The sequence below is a fragment of the Telmatherina bonti genome (assembly GCF_933228915.1).
Source record: "Telmatherina bonti genome assembly, chromosome: 1".
Lineage (NCBI taxonomy): Eukaryota > Metazoa > Chordata > Actinopteri > Atheriniformes > Telmatherinidae > Telmatherina > Telmatherina bonti.
Genome location: NC_136619.1, coordinates 20,969,609 through 20,992,630, shown reverse-complemented (window position 1 = coordinate 20,992,630; position 23,022 = coordinate 20,969,609). Strand labels below are relative to the sequence as shown.

Here is a 23,022-nt window from a genome sequence, read left to right as displayed (position 1 = left end):
GTTTCTCTCAAAACAAATTTGGCTAATGGAATTAATAGCATATTGTTCTCTCAAATAGTTGCGTGAAGTTAAAATATTAACACTGTAAGCTCCATGCATTACAGGTTGTAAAACACTAAACTAACACTGTTTTCTGACATTAGTATATTATAAGAAAACAGTGTTAAGGCTCCACTCAAGTTACTATGGCAATTAAATGGTGATATTTTGACTAACTGATGAAAACCTGCATAAAAATATACAATTTATACAACTGTCACAGTGTAAGTTTTTACATGTATATTTTTTTCCCCATTATATTGTTTTTAGCATACTTTAGCACATGCAATAGAAACATTCTTGTTACTATGACTAAAACTGGAAATGTATGACACTTCTACAATATTTCCACCATAATTAAATCAAAAGAATTTTCTGTTAAAAGGACTAAGATCACACATTATCTCTGTGTTATATGGTTTCTACTCTGCTACTATGCATATTTATCTGTATATATTGCTGAGTGTGCTTGTCATGCTTTGCATGCAGTTATGTGGCTGATCTCTGGATTATTGCTACTTTGTAAGTTCAAACTGAACGAAGTATGTTTTGAAAATGTTTTCTTATTGGTTGTGGAGAATATTTGCTGGTGTTGATTTAGTTCCATTATTTGTCATGTTGTGACAGCATTAAATGGATATTTGTGTAAAAGGTATTTTTAAAGGTGGTGGCTTTTGAATAAATGATGGTCGATATCATACTGTGTATATTAAAGTGCAGGATTCATCCTTGTTTTCTGGCAGTGTGTAAATTTTTCATGTAAAAGTGCAGACTTTTGTATGTGAACACAAGTATGAAGACGGCGCAGATTAAAATAGAACAAGTAAAAAGGACAACTTAGAATTATTCTACTGATATTATATAGATTGTGTTGTAAATTGTGAAGTTATCCTTCAAATGATGCAACTTTGAAAAAAATATTTACTGCTAACAAAAAAGCGAATTAGATTTTTAAAAATGACTGTTTACTTAGCATGTCCATCAGTCACTCCATTATATTATTTAAAGTTGCAAATGACAAGAGGAAAATATTTCAATTTTGAGAGCTTTTTAGATTTTATATCTGATTTCACTTCACCAAACATCCAAGTGCAAGCTGTTTACTTCACATACAAAAGCTTCCATTTGCACTTCATCTTCATTTAACTTCATCGACACATAAGAGAAGCATGTATGATGAGTAGGGAGTGTCCAGAGTGGTTTGGTGTGTGTGTTGTTGTCTCATCCTTCCTCTTACTCCTGCTGCTCTGAGGATTTCCTGCTGAATGGAACCCATTAATATTTCACTTAGGCTGCCACCAAGGAGGAGAAAATCATTTTCTTGCAGCACCAACTGAGAAGCAGGAGGCCTTTGTGAGTTGTCTAAAAGGAGAGGTTGTGTCACTCTTATACCAACAACTTAAAAGGCTTAAGTTCTAAACAACACTCAGCAGAGCAAACTCAATCCCCCACTAAATACTTTTATGGGCCATAATTTCAAAACTGGCTTTAAACACACTACTACAACTGCTAACATGTCATAGTTGGAGATAGATTGACATTGCATTTTGATCCAACTTCATTCTTTGACTAGAAGGGATCTTTGATCTTCATACCACACTGCTTGTTTTCATCCTAATCATCACATAGAAAAGCTTTGCCATGTGGCCCCTTGTCATCACTTTGTAACCTACAGGGTTTTTCTATGCGTAGTGACAGATTTCAAAGAATGGCTCATCATTGACTTGGGGTGTCATGGCCTTTTGGAGCTACTTTTCCTTTGAGACTACTCACTTCAATAGCAGTGACTGGACATGATAGGGTGCCAATATTTCCTAAATATATGTCATTTCTATAGTTACAACCTGCTGAGGATGCATGGTACATCGCAACATGAAGGTCCCATGTTCAAATCTTAGCAGGGGTCTTGCAGTGTGGGCTTTTTGTGTTCTCTGCGTGGTGGCCTGGTTTCCTTACACTGTCCAAAAACATTCATGCTCCATTTCTAAATTGGTCATTGGAGAGTGTGAATGTAAATTCTTGTTTTTTCTCTGATTTCTAGCACTTCTTGGTTTGAAATGTCCCCCAAACCCCAGTAAAAGGCATTCAAACGGTCCAACACTAATGAACTCAAAGTATGCAATGTCTCAATGAACTGCTTCTTTTGGGATTAGCTTTAAGATAAGGTCGTTAAGTGGAGCATTAAATGAGTGATGTTTGAAATGACATTTATATTTGTGCAGCAAAAATTAAATGATTCATTGTAGACACCACATACAAATCTGTTCCAGTTGGGAAACTAAAGGTTGATCTGTTTAATTTTCAGTCTTCTCTCTCATTTAGATTTTTGTTGAATTTCATTTAGTCCTCGCAGCTGTTTGGCCTGAAACACACAAGCACACAGATGTGCAGGGAACAAAGTCAAGTAAGTACTTTATCATACACTCAGCCAGCCTTATATGACTATACATTGTATTTTGAGAAAGCAGATTCAAACACTATAAATCAGGTTTTCTTTTTTAAATAAGTGGTTTATAATTTTATGCTTTGTTTACATTTCTTCAGTGGGCTTAGACTGTGTGTGCGTCTGTTGCTTATGCCTCCAGACTCAACAATGTTCAGCAGTCTGCATGGGCCAAAACCATCTGTCACATGATTCCTATCTTGATGAATCTGTCATTTGGCAACAATTGTAGAGCTCCAGAGGGTGGGATAAGCGATCAATATTTAAAAAAAAAAAAAAAAACTGTTTCCAAGATATTTGTTTCTATCATTGACATACTGATATACACTACACTGTTTTAACAATTTTATGATTTCTTGAACTGCTGCAGTTGTGCTACATTTATTTAGTATGGATTACTTCATTGTGATATTTTCTTAATTTAATAATTATTCGACTGAACAATAAACTCTAACAAGCAAAATACAACAAAACAGAGAAATTACTGTGACTTCCATTGTAACAAAAAACATTTACTTTTCAGATAAACAGTATTTTTTTCTCTCTAACATGTCATTGCATCTTCTGTTTTGTGGTTTTATCAGGGCATTTGTTTTTTGGTTTTTTTTGTGTTTTGCAATCCAAGCCACTTCCAAAAAACAGCAGAAAGTGAATAAGCTTAAGCAGCTTTTTGACCCAGAAGGCTGAAAAGATGCAAACTGAAATGTGGTGTGTAGTGTATGCTTAGAGCACCAGTGGGTTTTCAGGACACATTAGCATAATTGTCTGCAGTGTTATGTACACATCTTAATTCTTCTTTCTGACTAGCACAACATAACATTTAGCATTAGTTTGTATTGCATTTCTCAAGTCCTTTATTTGCTGCGATGGACTGGCGAGCTGTCCAGGGTGTACCCTGCCTTTTGCCCAAAGACTGCTGGGATAGGCTCCAGCTTCCCCACGACCCTTCACTGGACTAACCGGTTGGGATAATGAATGAATGAAGGAAGTCCTTCATTTGCTATCTGTCTTTATTCTCATTGGTGAAGCTAGCATGCTAACTTGCTAGAAAGAAAAATCTAGTTTTTAAACAGCTAAACTCAACAAGGGAATCAATCAGTCTAAATCAAGATAACTCACAACACAAAGGCCTGATATCCGTTCCTCCTTTCACCATCTTACCCTGTGTGAGGATAATCATTCAACCCCCAACTCTGAAATTGTTTGATCTAAAATATTCTTTGCTTGATAATGCCAATAAATTAAATTCAAATTGCAATTAGAGGACTGGGGCACAGATGACACATGAAATTGGGCAGGAACTGAAAAGTTAGTCTATCAATGCACACTGTGAAAGCACATAGCTCAGAAATGTCACATTTTATAATGGCTTTGTAAAGTGACAGTGTGAGATAATGGGATGTTTGTTATTAGCTCATATAGGCTCTGATCCTTCCAATTAGAGGAACCAAAAAGAACATTTTTCAGTTGGAAGAACTTTTTTTTTAGAGCTCTGTGTGTTTTAACTAGAACATTTGTTATAAAAGAAATCGGACATCAGAGAATTCAGGATATCAATCAGTTCCATTAAAATAATTTTGGTGACACTTAAATGTCTCTTCTTTGGCTTTTTCTTTCCCATCGTCATTGGTGCACTAATACACAAATACTGATTGTGTGTCACTGTTTAATATGTATGTGTTGGCACTTATTCTTTAAAAAGCCAGCTCTTGGGTCTGATGATAATATTCACCCCTGCGTAGTATAATCTGATCATGTTGCTGCAAAGATAGAGTTGCATCTTTACCCGCAAGAATGTGCACCTCGCTTGTAACATGCTCCTTTCACTGTTACTGTTGAGAGATTAGATAATTATTCTTCAGAGCAGACACACTTTTAATGTATTGCCTAAATGGCTGCACCACAGTAACACAGGCAACTCATTTATTAGTCTGGGAGTCAGTCTGATCTGTCGCTGGCATTTAACACAGACATTAACACTCAATACACTAAAAGCAGGATTAGATAGAGTCTGAAAATGTGCAACAAGTCCGGAGTCTTCAGAGGGAGTTGCAACAGATAACATTAAACAAATACTACTGTGAATGCTCTTTTAAGCTTGTAACAAAGGCCAACAGCTGTTGATACCGATAAAGTGATATGCATTCAGAACCCGTCTACATTACCCTCGACCCTTATGTCCGTTTTCCTGTACACGTAGTATTTCAAATGAAAATTCTGTCAAGTAAATCAAACGCGAGTTACAAAACCTTAGGTATTTAATTTTCCGGGAAAAATGGTCAAAGTATTTTTTGATGTGAATTAGGTGACACTCTTTTTGTAAATAAACTGAGGCTCAGTTTTTTTTATCAGTTCAGTGTACAAAAAACTATAAATGTAATAAAGTTATCTGAACCTAACTAAGTAAAGCAATAAATATAATTCTGTCTTGATCCTTTGAAACAGGATTGCCTTTGTATTTCTTCTTTTATCAGCTTGCTTTATGCTCCACATTGAACCTGATGTAGAGTCAGAGAGCTACAAAACAGACTGAAAAGGGCAAATTTTAAAAGCACCACAGGGGCACCATGTACACAGGGGTCAGGGCCATTTATCAAAATACTGCACTGCCATTTTAAACAACACCTTAGTCAAAATGACAAACTACGTCCTTCCTTCATACTTTTAGGTATGATCCATAGTAATGTCTGTAAGCAGCTGCTTTTACAAGCAGAAGTCGGAAATAGGATTCATTTAAACATTAACCAGTTAGAACAGGCGTATTTTTTGAGAGTTTCCTTTAACAATCTGCAAAGTCTTCATGAAGATCAAAGTGGGTGAATTTCTACACTTGATCCTTGTTTGAGGTTGATAGCATTTGATCACTGCATGGACAAATAAGATGGACTCAATGGTGACATTTTAGGAAGACAGCCTGCATTTTATTCACAGAAATTAAATATTTACTTTCCTGGTTTGCTAGTATAAATGCTCTCAGAAAAGTAATATGTTACACTGCAAAGTCAGCTTGGTGGAAGGAGACAACCCCATTTTAGCGTGAAACCAACCATACACTGCTTCCTCTGCAGCATGTTTCGCTGTGATTCTCTGTGAACAATCCATTTATATCTGTTTTTTGTTTGTTTTTTTCTTTGTTCCTTTGTATTTATGTTTATTTGTTCCTCACATGTTAAACTAAGATTGCTTTTCAAGGTTTATAGCTAAAAAACTAAATTTGCTTTGGGAATAACACTAGATAAGTTCAATAGTTCAATATGCATGACATATTTTGCAAACCCCTAATAGTAGCACATTTTTCAGAAGATTTCTAAATTATTGAACACATTCAAAGCAGAATGACAACATTTCTTCAGTCTCAAAATAGACTGAAAGCATTGGAATTTTTTTTAAAAGAGACTTAAAAACAATTTAGTCCTCTAGCTTTCATAATAATTTCAAAGACACTTCTGCATTTCAGATTCCTTCTCGATGGGCATCTTTATATGACATTTACATGATTTTTTAATGAGAAATGACATACTTCTAGCTGTACCTTGTTTTTTGTCTATTTGTTTCTGGTCTGTATGTTTTTTCTTTATTCCCCACTGGGTGGCAGGGTGTGGGTCTGACCTCTCTGCCTGGGATTCACTTCAATCATGCCATCACACATGTGGTTCATCAGTTATTCTACTGCAACATAACATCTGCTCACCAGCCATGTTCGGTTGTCCTCAACTTGTCTCCAGACCATGTGTTTACGTGTTTACCCTCAGTCTGTTTGTGTAAAGGTTCTGCTATCTCATTGGTTTAAAAAAGAGCTATTTTGGGGGTTTTGTTAATATTTAACCTGTACTCCACATCTCATCTCAGTGTGCAACCACAATGACTTCTGCATTGTTAGCAGGATGTGAAGGACATATACCACTGGCAGTTTCCAGGTGGATTCCTGCTTTGAAAATTAGATGAGTACCTTTGACTTTGTGGTTGATGAAACCTAAATTAGCAAATATGATTAGATCAGTTCTTATAATAAAACTAATTAAAATCTGCTTTTATCTTTTCATTGCTCTTAAGCAGCATTACTTCCCAGCTCACTATTTTGTTTTATTGCAGAAGACATTTACCATGTTACAGGAAAAGCAGCAGAGTTGTAAATAATATTTCTAACAACTAAATTCCCTTCATCTTTTTTTCAGATTTCTAGTCCTCTTATCACGTGCTGACTCATGGGGACACATGAATGGAAGGGACATAATGTAGCTTCCCTCTCTGGTCAAATATGTGCTGTGAAAAAACCTGTCAGTAGGAATCATACAGAAGTCATTTCTACAGAGAACATATGAAGGCTCATCATGTGTTGTAAAGTGTTTGGGATGCAAAATGAACAAGCAAAGCATTCAATTTGGTAGGTGGTAACTTGCTCAAAGGTCACAATGAACCCTGGAATTTGATACAATTTGCCAGATGCATAAGAAGGTTGTGATATTTATCACAGTTATTATGCCTGTTGGTTATGAGTTTTTCTCTAAGCTCTTGGACAGCTGCACATCTGTGACGGGTTGTATCTCATCACTGCTGTGTGATCTGAATATTGTGACATCCTGTTTACTGTGATTACAATTTGTGATATGGCACCATGTGCAGTGTAAAGGGATGGTGTGTTGCAGTGTGTCTGTGTGGTTAATGAGCTATTTGTGATTCATTGCACTGTTTGTGTAACACATACATGCATACAATTAGCGTCTTTGAATACAAGACGCCAAGAAAAGGCCTAATATCAAAAGGGACATAAATTCAAAATTCAAAGCTTGATCTTTAGCAACGTCACTGCAGTCTTTCCAATTTATCTCTGTGAAAGTGTTTAGGACAGTTTTACTGTTAATTTAATGTGGACATATCAGTGTTCCACTTCATGTCATAATAAATGTAAATAAAAGTAGTAAACTCTGCATCACGCCTTGAACAAATCCTGTTTTTTATAAGAAACTGGAACATGTTCAACTCAGGTGTGACACTATTTAGTCTTTCTTATTCTTCAGTCTTTCTCCTCCCTGAAAGTCATTGTTTTAAGTTTTAAACTAGAAATGTGTGACGCTATTGTTTTTATCAAGTCGCACAGAATCAGTCAGGACCAGAATTAGGAAGTGTCTGCAATTTATTTCATCATTGTTTGTATCAAAGAAGCTGAAGCTCTATAAAATATCCAACTAGCTTTTTCTGGTAATGGTTTCATGCACAAACAACATACTATTTCCAAGGTAAAAAAATGCATGTTTACTTTATTTTGTAAGCGCTCAGACCTATTTCATTATACATACCCTAAACTACCTATTCATATTTTGAATGATTTTAACAAATCAAGAGATTTTCACTTTTCTTTAATGTAATAAAACAACATTCTTAGGAAGAAAAATAACTTCTCTGTAAAGTTTGTGTTTGAAAAGTTGTGTTTTTCTCTTTAAACATTCAGACTTTGAATCATCAAATACTCAATGTGCCACATACAGCTGGGCACATGAAAAAACTAGATCTTTAATTTGTTCCTTTGTTTGGTAACCTGATCTCGTACTCACAGGGCTTCATTTTGGAACCTGATCTCGTAGAGTCTGTATCTCTGTTTTTGTTTTATTTTTGCTTTATTTTTATTTATTGTCAAAGTCAGTCCTGGGGAAAAGGAGCGCAACCACCATTATTATGAAAACAGTCGACAATTTTATAAACAAAACTGTTTCAGTTCGATTAGTATTAAGAATCACTCAGTCTATAATATTATATCAAAAACCACTTTCAATCAAATTATAATTTGGAAAAATATACTTCTCACCAGATAAATCCACACGTGGGTTGAGATCCCTTCGTGATCGACCGAAACCGGTGACTGTGGCCCTCGTCACTCTTAAGGCCTATTTGAGGTTTGAAGATGAATCTGTTTGGATTCCGGCAGCCTGCCCCTCAGTCCGGTACCGGCAGAAACACATGGGATCCCACTTCTGACACCAAATTGTCGTGGAATTTATCCGATGAGAAATAAATCTATAAATCAACTGTTTTCTGTTCAATTTATTGGGCAAGTACAGATGTTGCGGGCGAGAGGTCTCGAGAGCTCTGCCCCTGCTCAGTGTGCTACAGTGTTCTTTAAGCATACACAAACAACCTTTGCCTGGCAGCACTAGTCAAAACAACTGCCAGCTTGGAGATAACAACAGTCAAAGCTGAAACAGGCCTTGAACAGAACACTTAGTTTTATGCATGAATCTACCAAAGCAAGCTTACTGAACTACTCTAACTATGCAGAATATATATCTTGTACTACTTAAAAGAAACTTAATAAATGAGTAACATATTAAAACTACACTATACGCATAATTCCACCACAGTCACTTTGTCAGGTATGCAGATGTTTTGTTAAATGTGTGCTGCAAATGAGTCTAGAAAAGATCAATTACCTACCTGTATTAGCATATGTCTCTTGTTTCTTTCTTTAATTATCTTATTAGTCTGTGACCTTTTGCAAAAAATGGCAACGAGGCAGGAAAACATCCAGGACCTGGTAATGGCTCAATCCCCACAGTGCTAATGTTTCACACTCATTTATAGTTTAACACAATACCTTACTGTTCAGGCACAAACATTTGCCATTATTTAGTCATTTTCATGTTTATCTTGCATTGCTTGCAATAAACACATAAATGTGTGCAGTTATCAGCCATTTTCTTGTTGCTTGGTCCCTGACAGCCTGTTACAATGGAAATGAAATGAAAACACTACTGAGGAACAGTTGAATGAAGGAGTAAGTGGAGTTTACTGATTAATATCTTTCAGATCTTTAATAACAATGTACAAAATAAAATATAGTGGAGTAAATGTTCCTATAATCCCTGCAGCTTCCACACAGACAGGGGGAAGAGTCTTAGATGCAACAGTCTAACAGCTCAGTAGCTAATTCATAATAATAATAATAATAATAATAATAATAATAATAATAATAATAATAATAAAGAATTTAAAATCCAGAACTGGTGACACCTAAAATTTAAACTAATTTAACCCAATCAAGAGTCGCAGGGAAGCTGAATCCTATCCCAGCAAGCATCAGGTGAGAAGCAGAGTACATCCTAGACAGGTCATCAGTCCATCACAAACAGAATACAATAATTTGCTAATGCTTTTTGACTTATGGTCAAATAAATACACTACGCCCTGCGATGGACTGGCGAGCTGTCCAGGGTGTACCCTGCCTGTCGCCCAAAGCCGGCTGGGATAGGCTCCAGCTTCCCCGCGACCCTGAATTGGAATAAGCGGTTCGGAAAATGAATGAATGAATGAATAAATACACTACATCAATAAAAAATGTAATATTTAAAATGATAAACTGATACACTTTTTGTTTTGTGTGTGTGTGTGTGTGTGTGTGTGTGTGTTATTTGCAACATATTGCAACAAATTCCAAAAAAGCTGGGATGGGGCAACAAAAGATTGCGAAATGTGAGGAATGCTCAAAAGTACTTGTTTGTAACATTTCACAGGTGAACAGGTTAATTAAAAACAGGAGAGTTTCATGACTGGGTATAAAAGTAACGTTCCGAAAGGCTCAGTTGTTCACAAGCAAGGATGGGACAAAGTTCACTTAGTATATGACAAAAAGAACAATTCTTCTGCTAGGAATGTAAAGATTTCATCATCTGTAGTCCATAACACAATCAGTAGATTCTGAGAATCTGGAGTTATATCTCTGCATCCAAATCCACGGCTGTAAACCAACATTAAAAGCTTGTGACCCTTGACCACTGCATTAATAACGGTAAATCATTGTATGAAGGATATTTCCATGTAGGTGCAGGAAGACTTTAGAAAACCATTGTCAGTAAACATAGTTTGATGCTATATCTACAAGTACAAGTTAAAACTCTAAAGCAAAAGCTATATAAAAAGAAGAACTAGAAATGCTTCTCTGGGCTTGAGCTCATCTGAGATGGACTGATGCAAAATGGAAAACTGTGCTGTGGTCTGGTGAGTCAACTTTTGACATTCTTTTTGTAAATCATATACATTATGTACTCTGGTCCAAAGAGAAAATGGACTATCTGGATTATTATAAGAGCATAGTTTTAAAGCTTGTATCTATGTTAGTGCCCATTTCTTTGCTGATTCCACCTAGAGAGTGAAGCAGAGGCAACCCATTGGTTTCAGTTCATTCTAGTAAGGGGTTTATTAATGAGAGCATTGTTTCCCTTGCAGTATTTGCATGGCTTGTTTTGTTTGCTTTGCTCTGTTTAGTGTGTCGCTGTTTTTTGTTTGTTTGTTTTGTTTCGTTTTACTCCCTTTGTTTAAATTTGACTGGTCTTGTACAAACTTTTGAGTGTTATAAAGAAGACAGCACCAGCTGGCTGTTGCCAATGGTAGCAATGACATGATTGCACAAAGTGAACTGTGAAGCACATTAGTCCAAAGAAAATAATAATAAATTTTATTTGTTTGGCGCCTTTCTAGACACTCAAGGTCACCTTATATTATACATGTTAAAAATTGCATTAAAACAAATTAAAACAACAGACATTTAAACAGACATTAAAAGACAGTGCAATTATGGGTGAAGTGAGTAGGCTTGTCTAAACAGATAAGTTTTGAGTCTTGAAAAAACTGTAGCTTTTGTCCGTAAAAGCTGTAGTTTTACAGCATACGCAAAGATCTTATTCCAAGTGAGAATATGCACAAAAAAGAGAAAAATAATCAAATTTCTTGATGAAGTATAAAATATAAAAAATTCTTTAACATTTCAAACACATCTGCCGTCTTATGTATATAGACTTGTAAATAACACAACCCACAAGTAACACTTTAATGAGTCTGCTGGAAGTAATAACCTTAAACGAAGGTAAAAAGGGCCTTTAAGGTGCTATTGTGGAAAGAGCAAACTAGAATGAACTGAACTCCTAATAGACTAAAATAAACAGGCTATTAGTCCAATGAGGCAGTATTCCAGACCTAATACAGAAATATTTACAGTGAGGAGAGAAGAAGTTAAAGTTGTTACTTTTAGTTACTATAGTGTTTTTAATGTAAACTGAAGTTATAGGATGTCAAAACTGTGATTGCAATAAAAAGAAAGCTGAAACAGCTCTAAACACATAAGACACTAAAAACAAACAGCTCAGCAGAAGATGGTAACACATTTGTGTCAAAGCCCTAACTTATGCTCCTTTTTATCATTATATAATTGGCAGACTGTGAACACACAAACCAGGTAATAAAACTGTGGTATTAAATTCAGCTGGAAACAACAGAAATGTGAAGTTTATGCACTCTGATCTTGTGTATAGGGTCCTGTCAAGCTGGCATAAAGTTTACATGATCGCTGTCCTGGTCTCTGTCCTGCTGTGTGTGGGCCTCCTTCTAGTGTGTTATTGTCTGACCATACAGACATACTGGAAGTTAAATCTGAAAAGACAATTCATGGGTGGTATTTCTGGTATTCATCAAAATACCTCACAGGGACACAAACATATAAAGAAAAAAATTTTAAAAAGAGGAGCTTAATTAACTTGAAATTGTAATCATTAAGATTAGTTTCTTTGGTAAATGTTTTTATCATGTATTATAAACTGTGTATTTTAGTTTTGGGTCTAAAACTAGAAACTCACAAGTCTGTGGCTGCGGTTCTGACCTCACCAAGCATTACCTCTTTTGAAACAGGTACTTAAACAGTAAAGTCAGTGAGATAATAATGATGACAGAAGCACCTTTCTGTTGCGTAAGCTTTGCTCATACGCTTTTGGTTTTAACCGAGTGTCTACTGTCATCTCCTGGCCAGTCTCTATATAAACCAATCTGACTAATTTTACCACGTGTGAGAAGCTGGAGGATCAGTCAGCAGTTTTTCAAAATATAATAGCACAAAATTTCCTGTTTTCGTCCACAAGATAAAAATGAATCTGGGAGACCGCTGCTTTATATTTCTTAAAATTGAATGCAATTACTATTGTTGTTTCTGTCACAGCCAGTAGGTGGGAACAAATCTCTATTATCCAGTGGGAGTGCGTTGGGTTCCTCAGCTATGGGAGTTGCCCTGTGCATATAATATCAGCAGAAAAGTCTCAGTAACAGCTTAATAGACATATTCTAAATATGTTTTTAAAGGTATAAATGTAATACTTGTTTGCTTTTAGGCTTTCTGCTCAGTTAATTTCGATTGGATTATCGGAGCCTATTTGTGCTAAATTAATATCGATATTTAGTAACAATAAAGTTCTTCCTACTGTCGTATGGTGTTTGATGTGTTGGACGTGTTTTTCCAACACAATTTTATCAATCTTATTTGTTTATTTTTTCCTTTTATGAACCATTACAATAACAAAAAACAGAATATATAGGAGAAAATGTCCTAAAATTATATAAACAGAAACTTTTAAAGTCCTCATATGCATTACCTATTTACCCTGACACTGAGTCTGTGTATAACAGAGAAATCTACTTAATATCCAGATGTTGCTTGTACTCTAATGAAATTAAATGGCAAAAAAGAAAAGATAGATCTTGCCTACATGTAGACCTGTTCTCCAAATACTGTGTGCTGTTTTTACATTGAATGTGGCATTTATTGTATTATAATTTGAGTTTGGCTAAATGTTTAACTAATATTATCTATGTACTTTGTAACAATAATTAGGGCTTTCAGCATATTCTGCAGCGTAATGACTATTGGTTAAGAAAAGGTGGCAGCGTCGTGATGTTTTTTCTTTCTCTTCCTTATTTTTATTGGGGGTTTTTAAAAAAAACGGAAGTGTGTTGACGCAATTTCCGTTCCGCGAAACTGCAAATTTCGCGCTCCGGACTTTTAATGAAGCTGTAAAAGAGTGAGCGGATATTTTACTGTATAGATGACTCCTAGGGCTGGAGTTTTTGTCAGCGTTATATTGTTATCGTTCCCTTGAAGATGTGTGAAGAATCTGCGAGTCTCGGAGATGCAGAGAACCAGAAGCGGGGTTCGCGTATCGCTGTTGTTAGCTGATGCCGCTCAGATTAGCCTTTACTTGGCAACACGGTGGGTCCAACAGCTGAACACATCTTTCCAACATCCATCTCATTAAATCCTGGCTGCCGGACTGGTTGTCCGACTAAATTATCCACCACCTGCCATCAGAAACCAGGCCGCTGTGACTAAACGTAGTCACTATGAACAGGACCAAAGTGAGGAAAACCAAGGTAAGTACTTTTGTTGTTAGTGTTAATATTGATGATAAAAATAAAAGCATATTGATTATAATCGTTCAATATGCGTGTCTGGGTGTGTTTTGTTTTGCCACGTTAAGAGTTATGTTTACATTACACTGCAACATCTCATAATTGCGTGATGTACATGTATTTCCGTGTCATAATTTCAAAGTGTTGGGAACAGATTATAGTTTTGGTGTGTGATATGTTTATATTTTATGCTTTTTCTTGTTTCTGTCAGATACCTGCAGGTTTACCTGGAGCTCAGCAGAATATCTCATCCTTCTTTACTTCCAAAAACCAAAAGGTAATTTTTTTTTTTTTTTTTTTTTTTTTTCTTCCTCGTGTTTTCTACGTCTCTGGACAGTGGATGATGGCACGATGATGGCTACACTGCTGGTAATAATGCCAGTGACCAAGAAGCAGCCTTCAATAAACATACCCTTTTGTGTAGAAGAGATGCAGCACTGCCCTTTTAGTTGTAGAAACTTGTGCAACTTTTTTTTTCTTTTTTCTTTTTTTTTTGCTGAGTCAGCTGTCATTTTAGTCATTTTAAAGCTTAATTTCACTGATTTTAAATGCTCAGTGGAATAATTGAATGTACTTATAAAATGTGTTGCTTTATTATTCTGAGTGCTTGAGTAGGATGGATGGGTAAAACAGTTGAACTGTTGAAGTTTAATTGTTTCTGTTTTTCTTCTGTTGTACAAGCAATGGCTAAGTTTATATTCAGATCATTCACCTCTTTTTTTTTCTTTTTTTTTTTTCTCTCTTGTAGGACTTATCCTCCACAAAAGTACCTCTTACTGGCACGGTATTTGGGAAGACTGGACCTCAGATAACAGATTATAAAAACTCCCATCTCAGACTAAATTCCCCATCAAACAGGGGCATCCTCAGTGACCTTGAAAATCTTCCACCCTCTCCAGATCTTATCCTCTCTGTGCCTGAAACTCCAAGCAGTCAGATCCGGCTTACATGCACTTCTGCATCCAGAGAGGAAGACTACCTGAGCCCAGAGCCCAGCAGAGAGGGGACAGGCTTGGCAAAGCTTGATCAACTGTCCCCAATCTGTCGCAGTCCCCATGGTAAAGGTCCGAGAAGAAGTACCAAGAGAGACGATCGATTGTCCAGCTCCTTGAAGAGACTCTTCAGTCCTCCTGAAGAATCCCACAACGCCAAGAGAACAAGAACTTCCAGTCTTTCACCACCAGCTGAGCTCAGCTCTACAGGTAACCACGTGAAAGTGACGAGGCCTCTGACAGGTCCTGTGAAGGTATCTCACCTTTCCAATGACACAAGTCACAGTCATGCTTTGGAAGTGGGTTATGATAACCGCAGAAGTGCAGTGATTTTGCAGCAGTCTGTTTCTGGCCACTCCATGGTGGGACAGAGAAAACATCAAGGGGAACAAGGCCAGAAAGAAACTGGATTTACTGTGATAACAGAGCTGAAAGCAGCTGAAGAGAAAGCCAACAGCCTGGACAATGGTACATACACTACTACTCATGTACATGAACATAGTCCTCAACCCATCACAGCTGCACACCAGGAAGAGGTTGAATTAAGAGAAAAAGAAAATGTAGGAACGCCAGTGACGGGTGGAGATGGTGACATGAGGATCATGTCAAATAAGCAGCAAGCTGGAGGTGCAGGTATGTTCCAGCAGCTAGTCTGCACCTAGGGGGATCCTTTATTTTAAGCTATTTATTTTGTTCCCAAGAAGAAACAGATTTTTTTTTTTACAGTGTTCTTTATAAACACTTTAACATCATCTGAATAAACAACCTAATGTCAAGGAAATAGAATAAAAATGTCCGTGTCTTTTTGTAATGGACCTGTGGATAAATTGTCACATTATTAACTATAAAGTCATATGACTGCTGTGAACCTATTGCAGGACCTAGATTGTTTCAGATCTTTGCTAACTTTCCACTTTTTGTTGCTTTTTTTCCAAATGACAAGAAAATACAAGAATGCAATCTGTGTGTCCCATTGAAGAGGAATTTGATGAGAGCTGGTTTACAGAACAGATGGACCATAATGATGAACGAGAGGATAAATTTAAAAAACCTTGGTAAGAAACTGCTGAACACACCAACTAAAGGAAATGTCGCTGCAGATAGCAGAGGAAACTGAAATGAAGAAGCAATCCGATAGAAATGGAGAAGTTAAGTCCGATAGTATTTGGATAGCACAAATGAAAGTGGCTTTATATTTCACACAGTGCTGGATGCATTGGTGTTATGTCGCTGAAATAAAATCTCTTAGGAGTGTTAATAATTGGAATTAAACTATTTCTTTTCCCTATTCATTTCTTTAAAAAGCAAACTTTGTGCATATGTGACAAAAGGTCTTTCTTTTCCCTCAGCAAGGTACCGGACCATGTAATCCTTTCTGGAGGCATAAACAGCCGCTACTGGGTGATTGATGTTAAGGAGACACCCAGCACCAAAACTCTGATCGTCTCATGTTCCAAGTCTCTCCATCCAACTGAGACATGTCTGTTAAAAGATGGATGGTAATACTTTTTTAACCTCTAAGTTAAAATTTGCAGTACAAGCTTGCAATTGTGATTTTTTTTTTTTTTTTTTTTTTTGGAGGAAAAACAAAATTTTATGTAATAGAGACATCTGAGTTGTATCATCTTGTTTATGAGGGGGTCCACGTATCCCCTTATATAATTGTCACCATATATGGCTGAACTTTATGTGCCTTGTCTGTTTTCTACTTTTTCTTGTAATATTTCACTTTTCGTGTGTAATCAGGACTGTATAGATCAGGTTACTCGTTCCAGTCCTACAAGAGCTGCAATCCAGCAGGTTTTCCATGTTTTCTGCCCCAACACACCTGACTCAAATTAATGATTCATTGTGCAGAACTTAATAGGCTGTTGAATCCATTTTAATTTGATTCAAGTGTGTTGAAGCAGGAATACAGTTAAAGCTTACTGGACTGCGGTCATCATAGGACTGGAATGAGTAACCCAGGTATACAGTAGATGTTTCAGTGTATTCTGCATCATGTATGTGTACATGAAATATTTTCTTCTTGGGTTTTTGCAGGGAGATTACACCTGTTCGTCGTGGTGATGTAGTGCATCTGGAAGGTCGCTGTGATGGTGGGACCTGGTTAGTGGACAGGGAGCAGGGTTTCTTGGTTTTATTACCTGACATCCTAATCTCAGGTACCAGCATCTCGAGCTCCATCCGCTGCATGAGGCGTGCAGTGCTGGGAGATATGTTCAAGGTAAAAGGATTGACCAGGAATCAATACCCCTCTATGTTGGTGATATCTGTGCAGATAGTCACCTGGTTTAGTTGGTGTAGAAGGATTTGAAAGGCCTCGCTTGAGAAGCTGGTATTGGTACAATGATATTAGTTAATATTTGTGTATTGTACTGATAAAAGTATGGGGTGGGGGTTTCTTTTTCTTTTCTTTTTTTTTTTTAAAGATCTACTTAGAAGACTTAATTGAAGTGATCTTTCAGGCCTTAGGTTGATGCAGCTGCATTAAAATACATTAAGTTACTTGCCATACTTCAGTAACACAATGCTTTACTCTTTGCCCTCTCTGATGGTCTTTTTTTTACCTTGATGCAGAGCTTTGATGGAGGCTCCAAGCAAATGCTTAATGGTACCATGGTCCATGAAGTTTTCCAGAAAGCAGCTATAGCTACAGATTTTTCTTTGGAGAAACTGTCAACACTGGCCGATGAAGCACTGCACAGTCCTCGTTACCTAGGAGACATGTAAGTAGTTACATTGCAATCAGTATGTTTACATGCTTGGTTGAGCCAAGCTCCAGTTAAAGCACCGCTTGGCTCAACCAAGCATGTAAACAGCTGAAATTGCAGCACAAAGACATTAAGTTACTTTGGTTAGTTCGGATTCATTTGTGTGTTCACAGGTACACCTTAGGTCTAAGTCAGGAGGAGATGAAGCAGGAACTGTTTGACTATCTGCCTTCCTTGGAACACTGGGCTAAAGAATACCTCACTTCTTCAACACCAAAAGCCATCAGTCTTAAAATGTATGTCCAGGTGTTTAATGAATGTCACTAATATTCATTTTGAAGACTGTTTGCTTGCTTTTTTAAATGGAATTTCTGGAAAGCAGTCCAGAAAAGGTTTTGCTAACTTTCAAAAGGCTGATTATTTGTCTTTGAACCTTTGCTTCCAGTCCTAGCAACAGCAGAGTTCAAGGTAGATGTGAGGACTCACCTGCTGTTGTCACAGTCACCGAGCTGGCTGATATCGAAGAGAATGTCTGGTCCCCAAGATTTGGCCTCAAAGGGAAGATTGATGTGACTGCACGGGTTCGAATCCAAAAGCCAAGAAGCAGCAGTCACAGAATCTCAGAGGAAAAAACTCTTCCGCTGGAGCTAAAAACTGGAAAGGAGTCAAACTCCATAGAACATCGGAGTCAGGTTGGTGGACTGCACACGTGGACCGGGGCAGTCGGCTTTAAAGCAAGTTTTAATCAAAAGGTGTGTTTCTGTGTGTAGGTAATCTTGTATACCCTAATGACCTTGGAGAGATACAACCCTGAAGCTGGTCTCCTGCTTTACCTCAAAACTGGCAATATGCATCCTGTAGCAGCCAGCCACATGGACCGCAGAGGTACAGTGTGTCCGTGTCTACTGAACCAACCAGCTGTGAACAATTCTATGTCAATCTAAGATGTTTTTATTTCAAATGTGGAGTACATCAGGATAACACACAAATGATGGCTGATGAAGCTCCCTACTAAAATAGTCCAATAGTTTTCCAGATAACTGGCATAAAACTGGTTTTCATGGGTGTCTTTCTTCATCAGCATGATGGCTAAAACTATGTTTTTATCAGAGCTGCTGAAGCTGAGGAACACTTTGGTTCATCACATTCACAACTGTGTGGAGAAAGGAGCAGATCGAAGTCATCTGTCGAGACTTCCTGAGATCCTGACCAACAGACAGACCTGCCAGTATTGTCCTCAGAGAATGAACTGTGCTTTATATGCAAGGTTAACCGTTTAAAAATGTTATGTGCACATTTTTATTAAGATTGGGAGCATGTTGGACAATAAGCTAATTTTTATTAATCAGTAGTTTCTGACCATTCATCTCCTGTCTGTCTCATTATGTACCTTCATCTTTGGCACAGAGCGGTGGATACCGGCTTTGAAGAAGAAAGCAAGGATGTTGTGCAAGAATTTTTGCAGCAAGAGACAAAGCACCTGTCTCTCACACATTTGAACTATTTCTCTCATTGGATGCTGCTTTGCTGCTTGGAAGCATCTACCATGGAGACCAAGAACGGTCGAAAGCGAGTGTGGCTTCAGTCTGTTGAGGAGAGGTATGAAGCTTGATTCCCAAACAGCAAACAAAGTTTATTTTTTATAAGTTTTTTTTGTAAAAGGTGTAACATTTGGAGTAAAGCTGTTTTTTGAAACACTTTAAGAGGTGCTTGTTTTGTTTTATTTTCTGATTTGTTTTTAGTGAGAAGAAGGGGAGCTGTGTGGGGAATCTGCAGCTTAGCGGCCCAGTGACTACGCCATCTGAAGGCATCTTCCTCCATCGTTTCCAGCGCAGTAGTAGTAGTACCAGTAGTTCTCTGCAGCAGGGTTTGACCAGTGGAGACCGCATTGTTGTTAGTGACCAGGAAGGTCGCCTTGTTGGCTTAGCATCGGGGTACCTGTGTGAAGTCAGCAGGACATCAGTCAGCTGCACTCTGGACAGGTTAGAGTAGATTCCAAAGCTTCAATATTGTATTTCAGCTTCAGTTAAGTATTCAGTATTTCTGTTGTTTTGTTGTGTTAACAGGGACTTGTCAAAGTTCAGTGGCGTGTTGTTTCGACTGGACGGTGATGAAGGTGTGGTTGGTTTCAGTACTCATCTCTCCAATCTTTCCAGACTGATGGAAGATTGTCCTGACAGGTGGGAAAATTTAAAGTAAATATTCAGCAACAACAGCAAAGCAGGCTTGTGATGCTAAACCAAGCTGATGTGAAACAGATATTTAATTTCTATACATAAATGCTGTTTGTTGTTTGAAGTTTTGTCCTAATGTTTGAACTTATTTACTTAACTGTGACTCTGTACAGTGCACGCCTGAGGGAGCTGATCACTGACCTTCATTCTCCAGAGTTCATCTCCAACCTCAGCTCTGTTCTGCCCAGAGAGGCCAAGGACACTGTGGCAAACATCCTCAAAGGTGGCTCAGCTCTGCTCTTCTTTTTTTTTATGTTATTTTGTACTTTTGTCCCACATTATACAATGCTTACTCTCATGAGGACCTCACCTCTGGAGAGTAGTTGCTATTTGGTTGATTTATTATGGTTGTGTTTGTTTAGGCCTCAACAAACCCCAGAAACAGGCCATGAAGAAGGTGTTGTTGTCGAAGGATTATACATTGATTGTTGGCATGCCAGGCACAGGAAAGACAACAACAATCTGCACCCTGGTATCCCCTAAACTATTCTGTTACCATAAATCAAATTGATTTACCCCCACCTCCCCACCCCAACAGAAATCCCTTTCTCCCTTATTGTCACTTTTTTTTTTTCATTCCTCTCATGCAGTACTTTCCACCATTCTTGCTTGTGTCTGTAGGTTCGTATTCTGCACGCTTGTGGTTTCACTGTGTTGCTGACCAGTTATACCCACTCTGCTGTTGACAACATCCTGCTTAAGCTGAAACGTTTCCGGGTTGGTTTTCTGCGTCTGGGCCAGGGACAGAAGGTATTTCACAGCTGGCTTCTCTAGTTTGATATTGAAAGTAGATTACTGTTGAATATTCAATTCCTACTTTTGTTTAACATTTTTACACTTTATTTTATATGCTATTTCTTTAAATGACTATTAATTACTTGTAATGCTTTTAAAGCATCCCTGTTACTTTCTGATATTTTTTCTGATATGACTTCAACAGGTTCATCCGGACATCTTGCCTTACACAGAGGAAAGAAAAAAGGAGGTTCACACACTCTCAGAGCTGGAGGCGCTATATAACAAAGAGGTGAAGTGTTTACCTGAATGAATATTATGAAAATGTCCTGGACTGATTTTAAATTTACTATTATTAACACTGCTTCTTTTTGGCTTCTCTGTTAAATTCTTATTGTCTTGTGTCATTCTAGCTGGTTGTGGCAACCACCTGTATGGGCATCAAGCATCCAATTTTCACACGTCGCCGGTTTGACTTCTGTATCGTAGATGAGGCATCACAGATCAGCCAGCCAATCTGTCTGGGGCCACTTTTCTATGCCAAGAGATTTGTGCTGGTTGGGGACCATCAACAGCTGCCCCCAATAGTACAAAACCAGGAAGCAAGGTCAAGAATACATTGCATGCAGTTCGATCAGAAGAGAAACATCTAGTAGTATTTGAGACTTCGTACTTATTCAGACAATTTGATGGTTTGGATGTAGCAATAAACAGCTTCTTTATTTTCCTGCAGGTCACTTGGGATGGATGAAAGTTTATTTAAGCGACTGGAGCTCCACGTTGAGGCAGTGGTGCAACTTAACGTGCAGTATCGAATGAACAGGTAAACGTGTGTTTGCAGAAAACTGAAATACTTCAATATTTGGGTCTTGTGTATTATGAGTTTTTCTTTTTATTTCAACAAGTGAAATTCCACCTAAATGTAACAATCATGTTGTTTATCATGTTGGTGCTTAAAACAGAAACTGAACTAAAGATAAAAGTAGTAAGAAGATTTATGAATGAATTTATTGTGCTATGAGATTGCATGGAAGAATTAATCATGTCATCCATCCAAAACAGTTCAGTAAAGTGAATGGAACTGATACAAGCATCACATCTCCATCATTGGTCGTTTGATTTATCTTTCATAGGCAGATCATGTCTCTGAGTAACTCTCTGATGTATGATGGCCGGCTGGAGTGTGGATCAGAAAGGACGGCCACTGCGCTGCTCACACTGCCCTTACTGAGCTCTGTCCAGTCAGAGCTGAATTCCTATTCTCAGGCTCATCCTCAGTATGATCTGTCATGGTTACAGGCCACATTGCTGCCCAGCAATCCTGTCTGCTTCCTTGACTGCTCCATGGTTAGTGTAATACAGAGAACACTTAAAGTACATTTGAAGTCAGCATTTGAATGAGTTCAATCTGAAAAGACAGGATTTTTTAAATGAATGTTGACCTAACAAGGTTATTAATGTTAAATCAATTTCTAACAAGATAAAAACTAAGGATGTTCCTTTCTGTATTTTAACAGGTTATGTATGTGTTGGACTGTTTGAATGTAGTGGAGTTGAGTTGATTTCAGTCTCCGTTGTCTCCATTGGTTACTTAAGGTGCCTGCATTGGAGTCGGTGGAGCAGGGAGGAGTGAGCAATCACACTGAAGCTGCCCTCGTACACAAGCTGCTGTCTCTTCTCATGAAGGTCATTGGCTTCTGGACATTAGATTAATATAGCACTAAAAATGTATGCAAATGGAAAGGGGCAATTAATTTACAATGACTGTGGTTATCTGTGGTAAAAATGTACTTTTTTCTGTTTTCAGGCCGGATGTAAGCCCAGTGATGTCGGTGTAATTGCGCCTTACAGACAACAATTAAAGACCATCTCAACACTGCTGCAGTCGCCCGCTTTCACCGGTGTTGAAGTGAACACAGTGGACAGATACCAAGGACGAGACAAAAGTCTGATTGTTCTCTCATTTGTCAGGAGCACTGCAGAGGCAGGGAATGTGCGTGTTTGTGCTCCCATCTCTCCCTTTTTCCTCTTTGTGCCTCTGTCTCTGCATGAATGAACAAGTGAGTGGAAATCTGACCTGCTTTTCTTCTGTTTGTTCTTTTAAAGTTAGGGGAGCTGTTAAAGGACTGGCGACGCCTGAATGTGGCCATTACCAGAGCTAAACACAAACTGCTGATGGTGGGCTCTGCTATGACTCTGCAACGCTACTCACCAGTGGAGAAACTACTAACCCATCTTCAGCAGCAGAACATGATATCCTTTTGAGAACAAATATATTTTTAAGGGGGGGTGGGGGTTATGTAAACTGGTTTGTTTTTTTTTCCTGAACCCTTTCTTCCACATTATTCAGCTGCCACCAGATGCCCATAACATCTTACCCATGATGCACCTGTGACAGAAGTCAGGAGGCCAGGATGATGTTTCAGATAATCACATAATGAAGTAGCCAGTGGCTGTGGATCCCCTCAGCATGACAGAGAAACATAAGATAATCTACGTAAATGCTAGGTGATCCACCTTGAGACACACATAACTTTAACAAAATAACTTGAAATAGTCATACGGAACAAAGTACTTGACCAGTTTTGTGATGTAAAACCGTAATATTTCCAGTAAGACTTGTGCCAACATGTATTATACCAAGT

General features: G+C 37.8%; 1 protein-coding gene across 1 annotated transcript; it reads left to right on the top strand.

Moving 5' to 3' along the window:
- Positions 1-13,633: 13,633 nt before the first annotated feature.
- On the top strand, positions 13,634-22,642 carry dna2 (DNA replication helicase/nuclease 2; the record flags this gene model as incomplete). The annotated part of the gene is made up of 24 exons (XM_079261248.1): positions 13,634-13,663; positions 13,914-13,979; positions 14,451-15,327; positions 15,674-15,749; positions 16,044-16,193; positions 16,738-16,921; positions 17,275-17,423; positions 17,582-17,704; positions 17,854-18,100; positions 18,179-18,293; positions 18,519-18,675; positions 18,816-19,007; positions 19,151-19,390; positions 19,475-19,588; positions 19,756-19,865; positions 20,005-20,114; positions 20,264-20,392; positions 20,583-20,669; positions 20,791-20,984; positions 21,111-21,200; positions 21,511-21,724; positions 21,974-22,063; positions 22,185-22,370; positions 22,484-22,642. The coding sequence occupies 24 exons, from the start codon at positions 13,634-13,636 to the stop codon at positions 22,640-22,642; spliced, it is 4,089 nt and encodes a 1,362-aa protein (XP_079117374.1).
- Positions 22,643-23,022: the final 380 nt, after the last annotated feature.